This window comes from Dryobates pubescens, chromosome 13 (assembly GCF_014839835.1).
Source record: "Dryobates pubescens isolate bDryPub1 chromosome 13, bDryPub1.pri, whole genome shotgun sequence".
Lineage (NCBI taxonomy): Eukaryota > Metazoa > Chordata > Aves > Piciformes > Picidae > Dryobates > Dryobates pubescens.
This window is the reverse complement of record NC_071624.1, coordinates 30,863,797-30,887,733: the sequence shown is the minus strand read 5'-3', so window position 1 is coordinate 30,887,733 and position 23,937 is coordinate 30,863,797. Positions and strand designations below refer to the sequence as shown.

At 41.2% G+C, this 23,937-nt stretch overlaps 1 protein-coding gene across 11 annotated transcripts in view; it reads left to right on the top strand.

Moving 5' to 3' along the window:
- BCAS3 (BCAS3 microtubule associated cell migration factor) overlaps positions 1-23,937 on the top strand; it is a 375,413-nt gene that overhangs the window by 17,851 nt on the left and 333,625 nt on the right. For all 11 annotated transcript variants that reach the window (XM_009902820.2, XM_054166698.1, XM_054166701.1 and 8 more), the window contains exons 6-7: positions 1,018-1,099; positions 9,060-9,132. In XM_009902820.2, the coding sequence (XP_009901122.1) occupies positions 1,018-1,099; positions 9,060-9,132 (155 nt within the window). The remainder of the gene's footprint in view (positions 1-1,017; positions 1,100-9,059; positions 9,133-23,937) is intronic.

The following is a 23,937-nucleotide window of genomic DNA, read 5'->3' as shown; positions in this document are numbered from 1 at the left end:
AGGCCTCTGGCTGTCCCTGGGGGAGAATTAAACTTGTTTTGCACAAGCTGTAGTACCACGGTGTGGTATGTTCAGAGGATGCTGAGGAGAATCTGCTATGATTGGAACATCTGCCTAATAAAACAAGAGCAGGGCAGACTAAGGGATTCATTCTCCTATTGATTACAGTTTTAAGACTGTGTCCATCAGGAGTAATTCTGACGGCATCGTTAACAGCGCTGTTGATTCATTCCAATGTGGAGCTGACAGCTGTCTGCCAAGCTAAAATGGCTGAGAATGTTATTTCCCCACGGTTGTGGAGCTTGAATGTTATTCCAGGCATAAGAAGGAAAACCAGAGGAGGTTTAGGCTGGGTATTGGGAAACATTTCTTTTCTGACAGAGTGGTGAGGTGTTGGAACAGGCTGCCCAGGGAGGTGGTGGAGTTGCCATCCCTGGAGGTGTTCAAGAAGCTATAGAAGTGGTGCTTCAGGATACGGTTTAGTGGTCATGGTAGTTGGGTTATGGTTAGACTTGACTACCTTAAAGGTCTGCTCCAACCTTAATGATTCTATGATTTCTATTCTGTGCTTAGTTACAGTGTAAAGAATGATGGACTATCTCAAAGTCATCTTCTGAAAGGTTTGTGGTTCAGTGGAGTGGTCTTAGGTTGATGGTTGGACTTGAGGATCTTAGAGGTCTTTGCCAGCTGAAACAATTCTGTGATTCTGCCTATGCTGTCTAAAGCAGTGATAATAAATAATGGGGCTCAGGGTAAAGACTGGAAGCAAGCTAAGAGTCTGAAGTGCTGTACAAAATGAGTTGTTGGTCATCAGTAGTCTTGCAGACCTGCCTTAACTTTTTGAACGTGTGAGGTGAAGTGGGGGAACAACCATAAAATGGCAGCTCCGAAAGTTAACTCTGAGTTTCTTGAGTCATAAGAACCTTGGTATGATAAGCTCCTGGTTTATCTTATAAGAATATATATATATTATATATATCTTTTACATTGCATGTCCATAATCCATGTGTTTTGCAGATCAGTGGGGAAGCTCAAGAACTCTTTTCTGTCCGCCACGGTCCAGTTCGAGCTGCACGGATTTTACCAGCCCCACAAATCAGTAAGTATAGATTGCTATGGTTCATAATTAAACATAATGGTTGGGCTTGATGATCTTAAAGGTCTTTTTCAACAAGAACAATCCTATAATTCCATAACTTTTTGTCTTTAATGGACCTCTGTCCAGATCATTGCTATAACCTGGTGTATTATCTACTTAGAATCAACCTGAGCCATTCTATGATTCTATGGAGACAATTCCATTTAATTTTAAACTGCCACCCTCAATAAATTTCTACAAGGATTATTTACTTCTCTTCCTCCTGCTGTGTTCCTTCTCCACTTTCATCTACAAATGTCAGCTTTGATGCTGCTTCCTTTCTGGTTTAGGGAATATCTGTGCTCAAAGCTCAGTCCAGAGATGTTAACGATTCTATTTGGAAACATTTAATATCTTTTGCTTTGTGGAATAAAAGAATGTACTTCTAATATGACCAAGGGATTTGGGGATTATGTTGGACTACAAATTTTAGTGCTAATTTGTGAATTAATTGGTGAGCTCAAAAAAACCCAGTATAGCCTGAGATATTATTGTTTAAATTATTGCAAAGCTAGTGAATTATAATAATTTAGAGTGTTTCAAAGAACATAAATGAAGACAGTTAAAGGTTTAATGGTTGCATTTTATGTTGTCTCCCTGATTTCCTGAGCAGAGGAATATACAAAGTATGAGTATGTGTGGTTCTGGAACTCTATTATAGGTTAAAGTAACTTAAAGCAAAATACTTTACAAGCATGTTGTGCCTTTTATTCTCTTTATGGGAACACTGCATAAATCCTGGTGAGCTATGGGGTTTTGGCTCTTATGTGTGTCGTTAAGTAATGGATGTCTATGCCCCTTCCTCTATCAGAGGAAAAAAAGAGGAGAAAGAAAAGTGTAAATGGAAATGGAAGTGAAGTAAATTAACTGAAGAACCTCTAAGTTTTTTTTTGATAGTAAAATAGTGCTGTCTGATTTTTCAGTCTATTAAGTTGCCCTGCTTATGAACTCCTTCAAGCTATTACTGTTCTTGTCTCTAAATTGCATATATTTAGCATCTGACCATGGTAATTGTTACATTAGAAAACTATTCAAATTAGCTCATATTAAATTAAGCCAAACCTTTTAAAAACATGTTTTGGGGCTCTTTTTACATGGCTTGGTTTAACTAAATCTTTGATTAAAAAGTACATGAATGTATCATTGACCAGTATCTGGAATCAGATAAAAGTAATGCTGTAATAAGAGGCCTTAGATAACTAACACATGAGCTTTAATGATTCTGAACCAAATAAAAGGAATTTGTAAAGGAGAAGCTGATTACCATCAGTAAGCTCAAACACTATTTTACTGTAAAGCTGTAAAAAGGGAATTATTGAAAGTAGGACTCTCTTGGTGGATGGATTTGGCACGTTCCTAGAAGCAGATCTTGGTTGGTGATAGCAAGCTCATTCCCAGGTGTGAAAGGAAAGCTCATGGTTTTCAACCTGGTGACTTTACAGTAGCAGAACTTAATAGTTTGTCAACTATTTTGTTAAAATCCTAGAGGCCTTTGATGTCAGATCCTCTGCTGCATCATGTGCTTCAGAGCATAAGAAAGCATTGTCTCAGAAGTGTTATTCCATACAGGCTCATTTTCAGGTGGGCTTATGGCAAAGGAGACCTCCTCAAATCTGATTTAGCAGGTTAGAAGTGCTCCTAGTAGCAGGAACGTGTGCAGTATCTGGAGCTGGCCTTGCACCCTGCCAGCTTGGATCTGGAGAGGTTTATTAGCTCAGGCTCTGTGCCATGCTAGAGCAGTTCACTGGCTCCTGGAACTGTTCTGACCTGGCAGCTATACTGCAATGTTCATGCAGGGTTTTGTCAGAGCTAACAGCCCAGGCAAGACCTGACCTGGCTCAGCACTGCAGCACTTTGATGTCTGTGTCTGTGGCATGGTTGTGTCTGCAGCCTGGATAAGAGGTGCATAAAGAATTGAGAGATTTCTGTAAATAATGCTGGAAAATGCAGACGTTAACTCTTCTCTGTGGACTGTTGCTTCAATGGCTTTGATTGTTTTCTCCAGCTTGCAATATAAAAGGCCTTTTTGGAGACTGAAGGTTTACACTGGGACCAGATTCAGGGCTTAAGAGAAGGGATGAAATCGCAAAGCTAATATTCAGAACGTGAGGACATTTCTATCTGGATGCTGTCAGTCTCAGAAATAAGAATACTAAGACTTGGCACTTTGCATGCCACATGCTGCATTAGCTGCTGAGCCATCTGCTTGGCACAGCTTTTTAACTTCCCCTGCTCTTCTTCCCTAGCAAATCTGGATGCTGTGATTGAGTTTAGTGCTTAATTGTATGTGTACAGGTGCTTGCTTTGCTGGGCGCTGTGTTTTCAGATACAACAAGCACGCAAAGATGTGTTTGAAGAGAAATAGATGGCACTTAGTGCTTATTGGAAGGGATAAAATAGTAAGGTAAATGCAAAACAAAGCTGGAACTCTGCCAGTTAAATTTAGCCTCCATTCTCTGAAGATGAAACTACAGTGGGTAACATCCTTGTACTTGTTGATAGCTTAGAGCAGAGGAGCTTGAGGGGTGACCCTCATGTTGATGAAGATGTGCAGGTGAGTGTCGGGAGGATGGAGCCAGGCTCTGCCCAGTGATGCCCAATGACAGGACAAGGGGTACTGGGGGCAAGCTGGAGCAGAGGAAGGTTCCACTGGAACAGAAGGGAAAAATCTGTCACTGTGAGGGTGACAGAGCTCTGGAGCAGGCTGCCCAGAGAGGTTGTGGAGTCTCCTTCTCTGAAGATTTTCCAAACCTGCCTGAATGTGTTCCTGTGTGATCTGCCCTGGGTGCTCCTGCGCTGGCAGGGGGCTTGGACTGGATGATCTTTGGAGGTCCCTTGCAACCCTTAACATTCTGTGGTATGAAATAAAAGAAAAAAAAAAAAGTCAAAGGTACTGGTTGAGGCTTCATCCCTGCAGGCATTCAAGATCAAACTTGATATGGCCCTGGGCAGCCTGATCTATTTGGAGGTGTCCCTACTGACTGCAGGGGGCTTGGACACGATAAACTTCAAGAGTCCCTTCCAACCTGATGCAATCTGTGAATGGTTAAACCAACTGTGAACCAAAGGAACCTTCTAGTTGAAGGATTGAAAACTAAAATGAACAGGAAAAGCTAAAATGACTTGAGAGACAGAGTAGTTCTGCATGTGACAATCTAAAACTCTTGAAGGTTTAAATATTGCTGCAGATTTATCTCTGGACTCCACTGCTTCCATCTTTGATGTCGGTAAAGTAAAACCTGAACCTCAAAAGCTGACTCAGCTTTCTGTGCAGGTATACTTAAAAGAGCTTTAATGTTGAGGTTGCTTCTTAAAGGAAGGCAGATGTGAGTGTTGTGGATGTTCAGCCACTTGGGTGGCTTAGTGGTTTGAAGTCCCTGAAGGCCAAAATAATTGCAGAGTGCGGCTAGCGGAGGAACTGGCCCTACAAGCTGAACAAGCAGCGAGGAGTGGGTCGGTGTAAGTGGGTCATGCAGGTGTGCATTGAAGTCTTGGGTGTTTTGTAACTGTTGTGTGGCTTCTTCTGCTGTAATGGATGTTAATGTGTGGGGATTTAGAGAAATTACAGAACAAGAGTTCTCAAGCATTGCAAGTGAGCCATTTATAGCTATTATAAGGCAGAAATTTGGAGGACAACTATTAAACCATATTCATTTCTTTGAAGCTGTGTGGAGTGACTTGTGTGCCACCAATTCAGGTCTGGCCACATCACATCCATGCTTCAGACCAATGCACCTTAAACTTTCACCAGATTAGACTGATGGCTGTTTGTTTGTTTAACAAGATGCAGTTGAAATGAAACAGTTTGAAACAGAACTCCAGAAACACTGATTTCTAGCAGATGTTTCAAGGCCATCTTTTGGTTGTTTTTTCTTCTTCGTGTAGAAGGCTAGGGAAGCTACAGCAGAGAATCATAGAAGGACATAGGTTGGAAGGGACCTCAGAGATCACCTACTCTAACCTCCCTGCCATGAGCAGGCATGCCTCTCAGCTAGACTTGGTTTCTCAAGGTCTCATTTGTGCTTGGGATCACCCTGACCTAGGTGCAGGACCCTGCACTTGGCCTTGTTGACCTTCATGAAGTTTGCTTGATCCCACCTCCCCAGCCTGTCCAAGTCCCTCTGGACACCATCTCTTCCCTCCAGTGCATCAACCAGACCACCCAGCTTGGTGTTATGTGCAAGAAAGCAGACACAAAATGGTAGAGACTGAGAAAGGTTGAGAAAGTTATTTTTTAATTTTATCCCTGAAAAACAGCAGCAAAACTGGGAGTGAAAACCATGCAGGGTGACCACCAGCAATGTGGCCTCCTGCAGCTCCAGATCCTGGTCGGCTGCTACACTGACACGGGGCAGGACCAGAGATGCAACACAATTCTCAGGTCACCAGCTAGAAATAAGAGGGGTTTAGCTGACCAGGAGCTGCACTGCATTATTAAATGGCCATGGTGGGATGTGATTGGTGGAATTGCATCCCAGCAAAACACACTCCATGGTGCATATGTGCTAGTGCTAAATAGGTCAGAACTCAACGTGGATCCAAAGCATTCCCTACCCAGGGCAGACAAGGCAACTTTTTGTAGGTTTGAGTGGCTTTTGAATTCCTCAGCTTTCCTTTGTGTTCTTCATTAAGGTGTGTTGCTGCTTCTTGTTGTCACTATTATTATGATTGGCATTCTTGAGAGGCCCAAGAGAGATCTATTCACAGTTTCATCAGCAGTACAGCCCATAAGCTGCTTTGGGCTTATGTGTGGATAACCTTTTGACTTCATCGAGTTCTAGATGTTGATTTGTAGGAAATTTCATTTTGCCATGGCTCTTATTTATTTATTTTCAGGTTTAAGGCCACTAACTGAAGTGAGATTTATTTTCAACTACATCTCTCATTTAGCTAAATGGAGCTGTAGATAAGGTGGTGCTTCGTTGGCGGGAGGGACAGTTTTCATTACTTTAATTGTGTGATTTGTCAGGATTTCCAGCTTTTTGTAAAAGCTGTAGTGTTATATGACAGAATTAAAAGGATTTAGAATAAAAGGAGTTTAAGAAGAAGACTTTGCCACAGGATTGCAATACTTTTTTTTGTGTGTGTGTGTAGCATTCTGAGGGGATTTAGCTGTTTTTCATTTCAATCATCCTGCTGCATTTCGTTAAAGACTCCGTGTGTGTGTGTGTGGAGCAGGTGTGCTCCACGTCAGCGCAGTGCACATGCAAATCAACACAATTTTACAAATCAAAATTAATCCACCAGAACTTGGAGGATTAAATCCCAGTGTGGAACTAGAAAGGGTTGCTGCCTCCATTAAGCGTTGCAGCGAACAACACATGTCGCTCGTTGCAATCTCAGGAATGGGACAGCTATTAACCTGATTTAGTGCCCTGCAGAGTCCTCAGAATAATGATCCTGGTCTAAAATAATGATCCTTTTCTACAGTATTAATATTTACAGTCTGAAAATATCTGTTTGAAGTAGAAAATGGATTGGAGGGTTTTTTATTTCTTTTTTAAATGAGAGCCTCGATAATTACAGGCTGGAATCAGAAGTTCCAGCACCTATTCCAACCAAAACAATTCTATGCTGCTGTGATCCTGTTGTGCAAATTCTTGCAGAGCTGTGATCCTGTTGTGCAAATTCTTGCAAAGCTGATGACACCAAGCTGTGTGGTGCGCTGGATTCACTTGAGGGGAAGGATATCATCCAGAAGGATCTTGACAGGCTTGAGAAGTGGGCCAGTGCCAACTGTATGTGGTTCAACAAATCCCAGTGCAAGGGCCTGCATCTGGGTTGGGCCAGTCCCAAGCACAAATCCAGGCTGGGTGCAGTGTGGGTTGAGAGTGGCTGTGAAGAAAAAGGCTTAGGAGTGTTGGTTGATGAGAAGCTCTCCATGAGCCGGTGATACCCTCACGCAGCCCAGAAGGCAGCTGTGTGCTGGGCTGCATCCAGAGGAGCGTGGGCAGCAGGGCAAGAGAGGGGATTCTGCCCCTTGACTCTGCTCTGCTGAGACCCCAATTCTGGTGCATCCTGTTCTGGTGTCCCCAGTATAGAAGGACACAGAGCTGATGGAGAGAGTCCAGAGGAGGCTACAGGGATGAGCCAAGGGCTGGAGCACCTCTGCCATGAGGACAGGCTGAGGGAGCTCAGGTTGTTCAGCCTGGAGAAGGGAAGACTCCAGGGGAACGTTAGAGCTGCCTTCCAATACCTGAAGGGATCCTACAGGAAGGCTGCAGAGGGACTTTTCATGAGGGTGTCTAGAGACAGGACAAGAGGGAATGGATTGAAGCTGAGGGAGAGCAGGGTTAGACTGGAGCAGCTGAAGAAGAAGTTCTTCAGTAGGAGGGTGGTGAGCCTCTGGAATAGGCTGCCCAGGGAGGCTGTGGGTGCCTCTTCCCTGGGGGTGTTCAAGGCCAGGTTGGAGGAGGCTTTGAGCAGCTGAGTTTAGTTGAGAGATGTCCCTGCCCATGATGGGGAGGTTGGAGTAAGATGAGCTCTGAGGTCCCTTCCAACCTTAGCCATTCTGTGAAGTTTTTACAACGCTGCAATTCTGTTGTACAAACTTAGCATAGCTGTTGTGAGTATTAAAAACTGATTTGTTTTGTTTTGTGTAGTTGTTTCCCTGTACTCTCCACCACCCTTTTCCCACTCACTGTGCCCTCCTTGTCACTGATCATAGAAGACCATAAAGCAGTACATAAATTCATGTCTCTAATATATAAAAAAGAAAGAAGTAGTATATTTAAGTACTTAAAGTAAAATCCTGGCTCCACTTAAATCAATGTCAGAACTCCTGGTAGTCAGCATTTCAGCCTCAATGCTGAGAGAGTAGCTAGGTGAGCAGGAACAAATGGAGTTCATCTGTTATTGTATTGAAGAAAACAAATTAGTTGCCCAATTCTTAAGAAGAATATATGTTTCATTTATCAATTTACAGGTCAGTACAAACAGTACAGCTATGACTCATAAAAGCCATTGGAATAATAGGAATAGAAAGAAAATACATTTGGCTCTTTTAGCTTACTTGTAAAGCTATTGTTGATGGTGAAGTTATTGATGTGACCCATTTGACTTTCTAAATACCCAAATGTGTAGGAGGGAAGACTTATCCTTGTACAGATGAGGGTACTGAGCAGGTTTTGTTACAAATTAATTGCATGTACCTGAGTTATTAATAATTAACAGAGTCTGTTATGTGAAAATGTATATTGTTAATTGTTGTGCCCTTCTGAATAATTGATTTAGTGCAGTGCACCAGTATTTGAGAATTAAAATTTGAACAGACTATTTCACTGATATTCTTTATAGATCAAAGGGTTTGGTGTATAATGGAGGGGGAAAAAAAATATAATTCCATTATTCCCACACATACATAACTGTCACAGAACCACAGAACCCTAGGGGTTGGAAGGGACCTCCAAAGATCATCCAGTCCAACCCCGCTGCCAGAGCAGGATCACCCAGGGCAGGCCACACAGGAATGCATCCAGGTAGGTTTTGAATGTCTCCAGAGAAGGAGAGCGGTTGTGGAGTCTCCTTCTCTGGAGACTTTCCAAATCTGCCTGGATGTGTTCCTGTGCAGCCTGCCCTACATGGTCCTGCTCTGGCAGGGGGATTGGACTTGATGATCTCTGGAGGTCCCTTCCAACCACTACCGCTCTGTGATTCTATGATTAAAAGAGCTCCAAAATCCTGGCCAGACTTTGCTACTTGTTTTGTTCCTGCTGTCTCTTTCAGAAGCCTTTCCAGTGTTCATAGCTCTGGCTGTTCTTGTATTTCTATTTCTACTCTTGTACAGGCTGTGAATTTTGTATTCTATGTTCAACATCCTTCCAAAAGCTTGGGCACCCCCAACAGGCTCACTGCACTTTGAAAGGTAACACTGACAGTACATCATGATTTGCTTTTTTGTTTTTGCTTTCCCTCTTATTAGGTGCCCAGAAATGTGATAACTTTGCTGAGAAGAGGCCTCTTCTTGGTGTGTGCAAAAGCATTGGATCTTCTGGGTAAGACTATTTTAATGGATACAGTTTATGGAGAGATTGGAATATCATCTAAATAAACCTTAGTAGATACAGCTTTAAAATTTTATTCCCTTTTTTTTTTTTTTGCTAGTAAGATAATACTGTGCAGTGCTTCTAAAGGCTGTTTTTGCCCCAGTCTGTTAGCACACATTTGCCTGTAGCTTGAGCTTTTTAGAAGGAACAGAAAATAGAGACTCTTGATCTAAAATAGACCAAGAGTTATTTGGAGTTTATTTTGTTCTCAGTGTAATCACAATGTTATGATTAGCCTTTTTCTGATAGTAATCCTGGTCAGAATTATTCCTGAGAAGTGTCTAAAGCCATACTTGTGTCTCAAAAAGGAATGAAAAGAGGCTTTCCAGCAGCAGTCATGTACCAAATGAATTAAAAGCACCAAGGAATTTCATCGTTACAGCCACTCGCTGTTAGTAAAACAAATCTTGATTCTACTGCTTTGGGTTAACAGTCTTGAGCTCTCTGGACAGTATTGTTGTATCACTCCTCTTATGAAAGAGGGCCTTAAGATATTTTGTGTCTGTTTGCTATATTGATTCAGATGATGCAAAGGATTTCTATCTATACCTGCAGGAAAATAATTGCTTTTCAAGGGTAATCCTCTACACAGCGACTCAAAGGCTAAAGAGTTGAAGTAAATCTTCTTACAGTAGTAGGACTAATTCTGTACCACACCCTTTTCAGTTAAGAATGCAATCACTCTGGGTGTGGAAGAAGTCTACCAAGTCTCTGTAAAATTCTCTGTGTATTGTAGTACTTTGTTAAACCAGAATGTTAATGTTACCTGTTTGAAAACAAAAGCCATGTAGGGTAGAGAAGGTAAGTGGCTTTCTGTTGATGTTTACAACTTGCTGAGCTGTTCACAGTGCCTTTTCGTCTTCCACCTCACAGAAGTGTGTGTAATCTCCTGAATAATTTCTTCTAAATAAGAGTGTATGTGACTGGTGATGCAAATAATGCTTTTGAAGGTCTTCCTGTCTTAATGCGGTGTATATATATATCTATGTAAAGGATACCTCAGCTAGAAAATCCATCATACCTTTGCTTTAGAAGCTGATACCTGAGAGAGGAATGAACTCTAAGGATTGCTGTTTTCACTGTGTTATTGTATCCATCAGTTCATGGCAAATATTTCACAGACTATTGGTAGTTTCTGCTTTTCTATGAAGAAAACTCTCATCCACCTTCAAAATGAATGGGTGGGTTTGTGCTTAGTGTTGTTTCCTGTGTATCTGGATGGTTGTGGACAAATAAAACAGCTTCTTTAATCCTGTATCTGAAGAAAAGGTTACATTTATTCTAGAGCTTTTATTCCAAAGCACTTGATTTTCACTACAGTCATCTCCTCACCTACTTTGGAGATTATGCTGGCTATGGCATGAAATACTGCAGCTGTCAGCACACTCCTGAAAATGTGCAGGGAATAGGAGGCCTGTTCTGTCTGCTGAAACGGCAGGTGAAATAATCAGTGAAGTGATGTGGCACTGACACTAAAATATTCCCCATTGAACAGAAAGGTAAACAAAGTGTCTGCAAGACTGAGCAGTTTCCTCAAAGGCAGCTAGGCCAGAGCAGATCCAGAAGTGAAATCCAAGTCTTCCAACACACAATCAGTTACCGTGATACATTAAACCGCGTTGCCTTTCTTTAACATAAACTGAATGAGATTGGACATGGCTGTGACAACAGGGGCAGTGTCCTTATCTCTGCGAGACGTAGTGTCCAAAGAAAGCAGTTCCACCAGCACAGCCCCTCTGCCCTAATCCCCATCCTCACCATGTTGCCACTTTTACAGGAGAAATGTGTCACCTCCTGAAATGCTCCTGCGTCCTCTAGCAGTGTTCTCCCGGTGGGGTTTTACCCAGGTTATCACCAAAGCTCTGTCAGAGTCATTTACCCAGGCTTTTGATCCTTCCCGCAGCACTTAGCCATTGCTGCTTTCCGAGATCTCCGCCTTGACCGCTCTGAAACGGCGACTCGACATTTGAGAGTTGTTTTGTCTTTCAGGACTATCTCAGTGAGATATTGATGTGGTGAAGTTAGGAGCTGGGATTTCGTGGTTCTCACCACTAGTCTGCATTAGTGGTTACCATCAGGAAATTCTTCTCTTTGCCTTTGGCTGTAAACTAAATCACAGATTCATAGAATAGTTTGGGTTGGAAGCGGTGTTCAAGATCATCCAGTCCCAACCCCCCTGACATGGACAGGAGCACCTTCCACTAGGGCAGGTTGCTCAAGGCCTCAGCATTCTGGCCTTGAACACCTCCAGGAAGGGAGCATCCATCCTCCCCAGGCAACACTGTAAAGAGTTTCTTCCTAATCTCCAGTCTCAATCTCCCAGTTTAAAGCCATTCCTCCTCATCCTATCACTACAAGCCCTTGTGTAAGCTCCCTCTTTAACACTTTTATACACAGTAGTGAGGGAAATATGGTTTTAGAAATGTATTCTTTTTAATACAGAACATTTGTTAAGCTGGAATCCAAAGAATTGTCAATTAGTCATGAATTAATAACTTTAAATTATTGACATATTAAATAACTTCAGTATTTTTCATGATCCCTCCTCTGTGCCTACTTTAATGGATAGGAGTTAATGACTCATTTTGCCCATGCTAATACACTAGGCCTTAGTTCCTTCATTGTGAAACAAAGGTAGGTATAAAAATACTTGCTACAAAATAATGCTTGTCTGAAATCAGTGTTGAGATTTATGTTTCATTCCTGGGCTTGTGCTTTACCCAGTAGAAGATCCCTTTGTTAATTTACAGTTTGCTCTGCAGATCCCCTGATATTTTACATGCTGCCTAATGTTTCCTAATTTGAAGTCTTAAATTCTTTGTGACAGTCGTGGCTGAGAGCATATGCTTAAAAAAAAATGATGTTAGTGCATCTAATATTTCTAACTTTGAAATTAATTTCTGGAACCTGCTTTATGTGAAAATTCTGAAGAGAGAGATTTGCCACGAATCCAAATCCTTACATTCTCCCCAGTGGGTGAGGAAGAGGAAATTTGTATTTTCCAAGCTTTACCCTCCATCTAAGTTTCTGACAAGCTCTTGGTACACATGTTTTTATACTTTAAAAGTAAAATTTTCCATCTAGTAAAGCGACTGAAATGTCTAGCATGGGGGTTGGTCTAGATGATCTTTAAAGGTCCCTTTCCAACCCAAACTGTTCTATGATTCACTATATAATCTTCTCAAAACAATAGTTTTCACAGCCCCCAAAAAGGATGCAGTCTTGACACATAAATGGGAAACAGATTGTGTTCCTTGGCTGATGCTGCCCTGCTGGTTTAGATGTTGGTTCAGTCAACTTCAGTCTTAGATTACAAGATTTGCAAATTAAAGGAAAACCAAAAAGGAAAGACCATCTGCATAAATTTTGTTTGTGTGGAGTTTTGGAGAGGCGTGTTTACTTTGTTCTCGGGGCTAGGATAAACAAAGCTTCATACCCACACAAAACAAATTGCTGCATTTCCCCCCCCCCCCGCCACCCCCCCCCTTTTGGGTACATATTAATGAATTTTCTGGGTGGTGAAACATCAGATTAGTACTCTGTAACATGAACAGAAAAATTGTTTGGTGTTCTTTTTTTCCCCCCTTCCTGCAAAGAAATAGTAGTGGTGGCTGCAAAGCTGCATGACCCAACTAGTCAGTGTGTGCTGTTTGGAGCTACTCAGTTTAAAGATAATTAGATAAGACAAATTATGTTACATGGACATACATTCCTGGTTTGGGTTGTTGAAGCCATAGTTTGGAACATGCTGGATCCACAAAACATCTTCAACTACACCAGAGAGGTCCAAAATGCATTTGACAAGCTTTTTTGTTCTGCTCAGTTGTAAAAGCACTGGTATCACTAAGTAAATGCTTCACTTTAACTAATGGAGAGGTTTAAGTGAAAGTTGACCAGAGTAATTTTGGTTTATTTTAGATTATTAAGGATGAAATAATGCTTTGGAGAGTGGTTTGCAAATCTGCCCTTCAGTGAATGATGTAGGTAACGAGAAACCTAACAAAACAGAAATGGCCATGCCGGGAGGGGAAAAACCCAGCAGTCTGTGTGGGTGCATTTATTTTTTCCTAATGATGAGAATTATTTCAGCCACAAGGTTTGCAAACAGTTGCCTGAAAAATTGTGAGGTGCAACTGAGTCTAATTGCAGCAGGAAGAAGAGAGTGAACACAGAGGAAGGAATTTGTTTTGCTTTGCTGCTGAGGCTGCTTTGCCATGAAGTGTGGTCTCACTCGCTGTAACGCTTTGTCCTCTTCCCCATCCCTCTTTTAACAGAGCAAAATAAAGGAAGTAGAACTCCTTTAAGTGATTTGTCCCAGCAAGTACGTTTCTGGGTAGCAGTATTTCATCTTAATTATCATTCAGTAGGAGATAGGGGGGAAAAATGTTGAGGATCTCATTGAAATGCAACTTTCAGCCATCCTTACAGAAAGTATTTGACACTTTGGTGCACGTGTCCTTTGTCCAGTCAGATGCAGATGATATATGATAATCAGCATGATTACAGCTAATTGGAAGATCAGTTATAGAAGATTAGAAAGTAAGAGTTTGAGGCCAGTGGACTTTCCAGCCTTCTCCATTATGGAGAATGAAGGACCACAATCAGTAACCTCTGCAGCCAGCCCGTGGTGTGTGCTAGGCTTCTAGCATATAATTTTAGAAAGACATTAAATTAATGATGTCAAGTGGTGGACAATCATGGGTGGCTTGAAGAGTTGGATGGAGGTTGCTTAAGGGCATGAGAAGCAAGAGGTAATCTTTTGTAATCATGGGAGGAGAAAGGACATAAGGGCAAGTTAAAGATGGAGCAGTAGCTGGAGCAAACAAAATGTATAACTTTGGCTAGCCAGCAGTTTTTTTTTTCATTGCTGTTCAGTTTCCAAGGCAAATCAGTTGGCAGCAGATATTCAGGAAGCAAGGCATATTAATGTGGCCACTCCAGATTAAAACCTACTGACCTTAGCACAGGTTCAGCTCAGGAAGGTGTTTGTGTGGGAGTGTTAAGGTTTAGGTAGAAAGCAGCTTTCCATGAGTAAGAATAGAAACAAAGTGTTAATGTTTTATCACATTAATAGTTTTGCAGTCACATGAGCTTGTTCCTTATCTGACAAGGAACTGGTTAATGCTCAAATCTAGAGTCCAGTTCTAAGTGTCTGTGGCTTTTAACGTTTAAAATTAGCTAGCTGTGAAATGATTTGTCAGAGACAAATAGCAAAGCTTTCTGGAAGGATCACCCAAGAGAAGGAAATTAGCCATGATGAATGAAGTTCTTGTTCACAGTTTTCATACTGCTCAGAGGGACTCTCCCCAGAATATTTTTGCTGGAATTCCATGGCAGATGCGGTGGTTGTGCTGTGGACTCACCCAGCGATGCCAGAGACTGAAGCACGCAGTGAGTGTGTGAAGGGTGTATCCACTCAAGATACAACACAGCATGTGTTTTTTTTCAGATCAGACATAAAAAACCTTGGACAGATGGTTGTGATTTTTTTTTTTTTTATTATTGTATTGGACACCATGAAATAGATTTCATGAAGTTCATTAAATAATTGTGGTCTTTTATTGAAAACTATGCAAAATTGGGTCATTCCACCCCACCCCCCCCAGTCTGATTTTTTTGGAAGCCTCTTGAGGATGTTCAAACTAAACTTTCTAGAGAGCAGACTTAATTTAATTGGTTTTATTCTAGAAAATAGAGTAGAGGCTTTAAAGCTGGGTAAAGCTGCCACATTTCTGTTACCTTTGAGGGACCGAGTCCCAAAGGCTCTTGTGCTATTGAAAAACTGTAAAGCATCATTAACTGCAGAGTGTGTGCTGGCCTATCAACTGCCCTGCAAAGATTTCCTTCCGTTCTAGCAGATGAAAAACATTATCCTCTCTGGTTATTGTAGGGAAAATCAGTTCAGTCTTAACATGTTGTGCGGTGGTAGCTTTTAAGATCCTGAGAGACGCAACCCCTGCATAAAGTAGTTTAAATTCCTTTTAGTGCTGTTGGATTTGATTGTTATGTGCTAAAGATAGCAGCATTCTTCAGCTGAAAAAGAGCTCTTCAGATCTCAGAATTTTGTGTGTGTGTGTAGCTTGTTACTATAATTATATTAATGTACTTCAACTATTTTTGCAGGGCTGAGGTAATGTTTACTGGGAGCTCCGTGAGTTTTCTCACAGATCCAAACCCTGGGAGATACAGCTCCCAATGGGATAAGGTAGTGTTGCCATTTGTAAATCCCGAGGGTAGGAAAGATCTGGTGTCTTTCTGATGCACCAAATGTTTGCCTGAGTGAACCGTAGTAAGAAATCACCTTTGAACTATAATAAACTGTTAATCTTGGATCAAAACTGGAAGGAAGAAAATGAGTGTTTGGGGTCAAACTTTGACCAGTTGGTGAGAACTATGGCTAGTTTTGACCTTCTAAAGCTTTGATTTATGAAGCTGTAAAAAGATAAACCCTTTTCTAAGCGATCCTTGGGATACTGTGGAGGTTTGGGAGAGCAGATTTCCGAGCTGAGCAATAGTTTCGTTTTACTGCAGTTCCAACCCCCCGTGTGTGTAATGATACGGGGAGGAGATGGAGGGAAGGAAGTAGCCCTCTGCTAAATGCACAGGCAGATAAAACCAGCTGGAGCACATACCTTCCTGGAGTAACTTGTCAAAAGAAGCACTACAGGGAAAAGATAATGCACAACACCATTATAGGCAAAGCTGCTGGTTCCAGGGCCACTTTAAATTCCACTTTAAATTATTAAATACTGTAAACGCTATAAAGTTAATTAGAAGAGGAACAAACTCTACAAAGATAAATGTGTTTTCAATATGTTTCCAGGGAGGGTACAGTAGAAACCAGTGAATGAGAGGAAATTTATTTCTGGCAGCACTCTAGACATGGAACTGTGGTTGAACTTTTTACCCTAATTACGTCCCCGCTAATGCCTGCAGCGGTCTGGAATCAAAGTGGCCCTTCAGGCCCTGGAAAGTCTCTGATGTGGCGAGCGTTTGTTGTGTGATGAGGGTTACTTAAGGAAAAAAAAAAAGAGAGAGAGAGAGGGGGGGAAAAAAAAAAAAAGGAATATTGTGACAGGATTTTTCAAAATTTCTCAGTTGCCACCCACCTCACTTGTTGCCTACAAAAATAGGGTAATTGTTTGCATCTGTGTGTTTTTGTCTGTCTTCGAAATAACTGTTATAAATCAGTGTGACAGAGCACAGTTGAGGATTATATTTTCTTTTCTTATATGTTTTAGGGTTATTTCTCTGTTATGTGCTGTGAGATGGATTTTTGAGTACGTTGCAAAACAGAAATTTCAGGATGCTTTAAGCTGTTCTCTCTCTCTCTCTGAGGATACTAACACCATTGGTTATTGATGCTGTTTAATGGTTTTTTCCTGAAGAGCAGCTGTCACCTCGTGTTCGTAGTTTGAGCAGCTAATTGCAAACTGCAGTAACTTACAGCCCTTGTATCGGTACTGTCACACAATTGCTGCCACTTGAGCAATTCGGTACAGCTTGACGGTGTTTGAACTTCACATGTGTTACTAAATGCCATTTTCTCTCTTGCAGTCATCTCTCTGGAGTCCTTCTTGTCCTTTTTCTTTCTTTCCTTCAGTAATATTAAATGTAGAGAGGAAAGGTCAAGGGAGTTTGCTGAGCTCGAGCATTTATGTATGGATTAGATGCTTTTAAATCTCTGAAGTATGGAAAAAAGGCAGTAAGAACACAATAAGTGGAATCCATTTAAAAAAAAAAATCTGATGGAATTATTCTTTAGTTCTGCTCTGGTTTTGCAGCAGAGCGAAGATACTTTTGGTAGCTTCAAAATGTTAGATTTACAAATCATTTCAGATGCGTGATGGAGGAAATCTTCCCTTCAGTAATTTAAAATAGAGATGCAAAAGGCCTTTTGTGAAAAAGCTGTAATGCATGTTCTTTTAAAAAAAAACAAACCCAGAAATATCTTGCTTAATCCTTTTTATTTCTTTAAATTCTGCCTAGGGAATATACTGACAATATCACCTGAGGACACCCTTTACCCCATTTTTGGATGATTGCTTACCAACTTGTCTTTAAAATGAATTGTGGTTGACATTATTAATGGAGTATTTGTACAGTATAATTATCATATTTTACAGATGAGGCTTTAAGAGCATAACAAGAAAAGTTCTAATCCATTTTGCCTGCACCATGTGAGGGACTCTATTTCCCATTTCAGTATTCCCATTTCAATATTCCCATTTCAGTATTCACACTCTTTGGTGTGAGTGCAGTGTTTCTGTGTGCCTTAGCCATTCTAATTCCTCCTGAAAATACCAGCAACACCTAACTATGAAATTCCTCCAAATATGAAGAAAAGAGGTCCAGTAAAGGAGGTGGCTGTATCAGTGGCTTCACTGAGAGAAAAGCTACGTAAACTTTTTCACTGTGTGACAGAGCCCTGGAGCAGGCTTCCCAGAGAGGCTGTGGAGTCTCCTTCCCTGGAGAGGTTCAAAACCTGCCTGGATGCATTCCTGTGTGATCTGCTCTAGGTGATCCTCTGGCTGGGGATTTGGACTGGATGATCTTTCAAGGTCCTTTCCAGCCCCTAACATTCTGTGAGTCTATGATGAGCTAACACTTTTTCCTCGTGTTAAACAATTCATGTAGGAGCTGACCCCTAAGGGTCAGCTGACCCCCTTCATTTGGTTGCTCATGGTGCGCCTTGCTAAGAGTCCCTATTTTCAGCTGCTATTTCAGAAGTTTCAGGCATTGGAATGTGCTGCCTAGGGAGGTGGTTAAGCCACCATCCCTGGACATGTTTAAAGGTTGTTTGGATGTGGTGCTTGGGGATATGGTTTAGGGGTGAACTTTGCAGAACAGAGCTATCGGTTGGACTTGGTGATCCTGAGGGTCTTTTCCAATGTGAATTTGTGTGATTCTGTGGAGTTCAAACCAGCTTGCATTGAGTTCAGTTACAGTGAGCATCCTGCACGTTTGTAGAACATGGGCTGCCATGGCAAGCCATGAAGTAAATCAGGTAAGATGTAAGAACATATAATTAGTGGGCACTTAGGAAGAATTTTGGCCTACCTGATGTGAGCAGAATGCCACCGAGGCTTTGTTGTTCACAGCACTTTTCAAGTGCTTTAACTGTAAGATCTAAGCTTCTCCCTGCCTGACTTCAGTCATATGCACTCTAAGCCCCTCTAATGCTTCCTTTGAAATGGGATTGTTTTCAGGCTCCTCAAAAATTGTAATTTGAGCCATATACTAGCATATAAACAATTAAGGTTTAGTAGATGTATAAGTGACTGAAAGATGTCTTCTAATGATGGCTATCACGCAGTTTGAGGCAAAGGCTGTTTAATAGAGAGGTGATGAAGAGCTGCACAATCCCCTGCGTTTCTCCTGATGTTGCTAATGACACCAACAGCAAAGCTATTTTAGATAAAACAGGTTGGTACAAGGCTTGCTGTTTAATGTTGAATCCAGAAAAGTGCTTTTGCATGGGGGTTGGGATGGCGGGACAGGCGGGCGTGGAGCTGCTTACTTCATTTGGCCTTTGGTGGTGGTGATTACATGTGAGATGAGAAGATGCCAGTAGGCCTGTCAGAGCCATGAATCACAAGGTAAATCAGAGAAGAGAAAGAATAAACTTGAAATCTAAAGAAATTTGTTGCAAGAATCAACAGGATGAAATATTTGGTCCTTTGTAATACTTTCACCATGTTAACAGTTGTAGGTAAAGGCAGCTTTGGGGTATTGGTTATCGAATATTCAGTCACACCCAAGCTGAGACTTCCTGGCACCAGACTGCAGGGAAATGTGACACTCAAAATGGTTGAGCAAAGACCTCTCTCTGTATTTTGGAAGAAGCTTCAGAAGAATGACTTCTTTTGACTCTCTGTCTTTAGCTTTTGATAGAATTCTTTGTTAAACATAACAAATAATGCCTCAAATATATACAATTCGTGTGCATATGTTTTAATAATCAGCTGCCATCTCTACTAATTATGCTGTCTTCTGATATGCCACTGATGAGAAAGCAACTAAAAAAGTGCTTCAGAATTAATTAAAACCCCCCCTTTGATACTGATTTGGAGTTTTCTACATGGTGGCAGTTTGTAAAACCTAGGGCTAGCAGTGGCTGTAAGTGGCTCCCCGAAATGCTGTTTGGTTTCTAGGTGTGCTGGGTAAAATTTGGCTAGAGGTGAGATATTTCAGCATCAATTTGCTCTCAGTGTGGTTCTCCCAGAAATCAGATATTTTTCTGTGAAGCTGTCACATGTGGCTGCAGGAAAAGCAAAAAATCTACTGTTATTATTTTGGTCCATCCTGTATGATCATGAAGATCAGTGTAGCATTTATCATAATAGAAATTATATGCATGTGTATCCATGTCACTTCTGCTTCATTTGACAACAAGACAACTCTTTAATTTCTTTCATTCTGTATTTTTGGAGGAAACACATCTACCAGATTGTAAGCTTAAGCAGCTGAAATGTTATTGATAGAGGCAGAAGAGGAATGCAGTCGTGTTCTACTCAGAAGTTAATCTTTACTCCAAAATTTACATTTCTCCAGCTGAGCACATATTCATAGACTGGTCAAGAAGTGCAGATCTCTAACTTTTGTGTCAAAGGACTGTTTGCTTACACACAAGAGCAAGATTTAGTCCAGAATATATACCAGAAAAAAAACCCTAAAATGCTTCTGATCTGAAAAGTGGAGCTCCAGATGTACTTTTCCTCAGTGATAGCTATGGTCAAGTAAGCCTCGTAGAGAAACAAATCTCTTGAGACGCCGCTAATCGTCCTGTATTAACTAACTGGAAATATGATGGGACAGCTATGTTTTGTAACATGTGGTATGTCTCAGTCAAGTGGAAAGTGTGTCACACTCTAGTCTCTCTGCAAGAGCATGCCACAGCTGAAAAGCCAGCTTGTGCTATATTTTACACTTCAGCGACAGACGTGCCACATGCCACAGAGCGAAGCGATGTGATACAACATGCTGCACTACAGAAAGGTGGGCTGGGAGGGGGGGAGCCCCTTGTATGGCTTTGGTTAGCTTTCTGTGTTTTAAAATGTAAAGCCAACACAACCCCACCCAATCTAGAAAGTCTTTTCTGATGACGAGAATGGGTGATGGTTGTTATGTGCTGAGAACACAGCAGTTGAGATGTGTCACGTGCTGTTGGTAACGCAGAGTGGGGGAAGAGCCATCTGCTGCCAGAACTGGGGTCATTTGGAGGTTGCTAATTATTGTAGTATTTTTAAGGATTCCCTTTCCCTTTTATAGATTCATAGATTCACAGAATGGTTTGGGTTGGAAGGGACTTCAAATATCCTCTAGTTCCAAATCCCCTGCCACGGGCAGGGATACCTTCCGCTAGAACAGGTTGCTCAAGGCGCCATCCAACCTGGCCTTGAACACCTCGAGGGAGGGAGCATCCACAACCTCCCTGGGCAACCTGTTCCTGCGTCTCGCCACTGTCATTGTAAAGAATTTCTTCCTAATTTCCAGTCTAAACCTCCCCTCCTCAAGCTTCAGTTCATTCCCCCTCATCCTATCACTACAAGCCCTTGTCAAAAGTCCCTTCCGAGCTTTCTTGCAAGGCCCCTTTCAGACACTGGAAGGCTGCTATAAAACCTCCCCTTACAGTGTTTTAGGTTTCTCTCTTTGAGCCAGTGCCTATATTCTTTAGTATCTGTTATTAAAACACCAGCATGTAGTTAAAACAGCCTTGATTTTTCCAGTTGTGGATGTACAACACAAGTCTTCCTGATACCTCAACTACAGCTGGGAAGCAAAGGAGCTATTGATTTAATTGAACAAAAGTGGACATAATAGATGTCAAAAGTACACAGAACTGAAAAAATCTGTGACCTCCATCAGTTCAGAACATCTGTTCCAGGACTGTCAAGAAAATTTACATTTTCACATTCTTCCCCCATGCAGCCCTAACTCTCTCCTCCCATATTTATCTGTTAATAGCATAAGTAAGTGTTGCTGCCTTGCAGTACTAAGTTGAAGTCAAAGCAGTTTAAAATCTGGTACATGCTTTCTATTTTGTTTTGGAAGCTTATTTTGTTGGTGATAATTTTTATCTGTTCTGATCTCTTTAAAGAAACAGATGCAGTGTTTTATGCTTGTAGAAGAGGAGAATGCAGGGGTTTTTTCTTACAGAAAGCCTTATTAATCTCCAGATGAATTTGCTGATAATAGATTATTCTTTTTTCTTCTGTTCTTGTTTGTGATCATTTCATACTTGTCAACAAGCTGGAGCATTTTAAACTGTTTTTAAGGGAAAGCTTTCTGTATATTAGTTGTATCTGAGGGCTTTTTTGACACCTTTTAAAAAGAAACAGCAACATCTGGAACTAAACAGTTCAACATAACTGCAGCTTTGGCCCACAATACTTTGCTCTAAGCGTTTGAAAGGTGTCTGAAATTCTCATATCTAAATTTTAAAGATGGGCTGGCAGCTCTTTTCCACAGACATGAGACTTCTGTGTTGTCTACTAAAGTTAGGATGTCCTGTCTGACAGGAGTTGATATTAAATACTGCATTCCAATGTCTTGCTGCATTATTAATACAGCACAGGCTCCTTTCCCCCCTCCGCCCCCTCAGCTATGCTCTTCCCCTAGTGCTTTTTGGATAACAAACCTTTTGAATCAGGACTTCACATGCTGTGTGTTTTTGTGAAGTGTCTCATATGTTCGTGGCACTGTGATAAACGCTATTTGTGGTGCATGTGTGTAGTATGTCCATTATGTGCTATTGTTATGATAAGTGGCTGCACTTGATCTCCTGGAGGGGAGTGCTGGCCTTGCCACTTACAAGCGGCACTTGACAACTGATTCATGGGATGGTAATTAGAACAGCTTCACGGGAGTCTGTATATCTAACACTTTCAACAGCAAATATCAGCTAGTGAACAGAAAAATAAGGATAAAACAGTAGGGAAGAAGCTGTCTTAGAAGCCAACAAAACCCAGGGATTTGATAGAAGAAACCAAGGCTCATAAGCTTCTGAAATAGAGCAGAGACTGAAAGATGTGCAGACAGAGAACAACTTATTTTTTCTCCTCCAAATAAATGAATTCCAAATATTAAGTCTTGGGGGGGGGGTGGGGGGGGTGTGGACCTGATGATCTCCAAAGGGCCTTTCCAACTCCTGCCATTCTGTGATTCTGTGATACAGAGAGTATAGAAATAGCACAGCAATTCCTCTGGCATGAAATTAGCTTTTTGTTAGAAGTTCTTAAATCTCTTCCTAAGGTCCACTGTTGTAAATGTTTTCCTAAGTTGGGGGTATCTTATCACAGCTCTTTAATTAAATTGATCCAGAGTTAATAGATTCTAAAAACAGAAGTGATTGCTCTTGAGAGGAACAATGTGCACAAGACCAAGTAGAGCATTTCAAAACCACTTGCAAATAGTAGCATGAAGACAGACATGAAGAATAAGGCAAAGAATTTACTTGCTTTACAATAAGCTTGTTTTAATGTGCTCTTACCATTAAGTATTATTTGGACAGTATAGCAAAGCTTGTAATCATATGGCAATGTAATTTATTTAATTACAAGCTTTGCCTTTTAATGAAGTTTAGCTTCATTAAATGCTTTTAATGAAGTTGAACAAAACCATTTTTGCTAAGACAAAATGGACATAGCTGGCTTATGTAGATATGACATAATGTGGTTGCTTAACACATTTGTCTTCTGTAATTGACAGAATTAATTTAGACCTGGGCTTCTAGTCATGACAATACAAATTTATCTGTAAGCAGGAAAGGTTCACACAGTACCATACCTTGCAGTAAAAGGTAGTTTATTTTCACCCACTTGAGGAGAGGGATTTATGTCACCTGAGAGACAGGCAGACAAGATGCAGGCAGTGGAATACAACCTTCAGGACCAACAGAGCACTGTTGAGCCTCAATTTCTCTCAGAGACCACAGAGACCAAAACCAGTCCTTGCTGAGGCAGTGCTCAATTGTTTTAGGAGTTAAGACTCTGCACAATGGAGAAATCCCTTGCTTGTGAAATTACAGAAACAAAATACTGCTAACCTTGAAGTCAGACAACTAGAAGGGGAAGTGCTGAATGGCGTTTTTAAGCATTAGCATTGGGGAGATGTGGGGATCAACACTTCAGAAGTTGTTTTGATCTCTTTCATGAACTTCCACTGAAGTTCCTTTGAGTGGAGTGGTACCTCTGCTCCCAGCCCTTTGTGTCTTTGTTCTGCCTACCTGCAATAGTGTTGTACAGGAACTGATGTGCACTAGGTCTCCTTTTATCCATTTCCTTTGTTCAGAACTTGCACATTGCGCACACAGATGGCTGCGCTCCTCTTTGTCTGGTGGCCGTTTTGGCACCATCACACAAGTCCCACCTTTTATACCTTCCACACAAGAGCAAGCAGTGTGGTTTCCTTCTGCTATATCTCTTTTGGGTATTCAGGCTGAGACTTGTAGTTTACCTGTACCCAAATGGCTCCTGCAGAGTTGATGACTGTGTGAAAATACTTCTGTTATATGCCCATGAGGATGGTGAGGTAAGAGGATAAGATGAACTTGTTTTACTAGACTTGATCAAAATATTGGAGGAAGGCAATGGAGTGAAGTTTGTATCTCTTGGTATTTAACACAAACACTTCAGAGCTGTATCAAATAATTTCCTCTCTTGTATTTAAAGGATTAGATTTAGCAACATGTGTCTGAGATTGGGACAGGTTTTTCTTATTTAGAAATAAGTGCTTCCATGCTTATTGCAATTT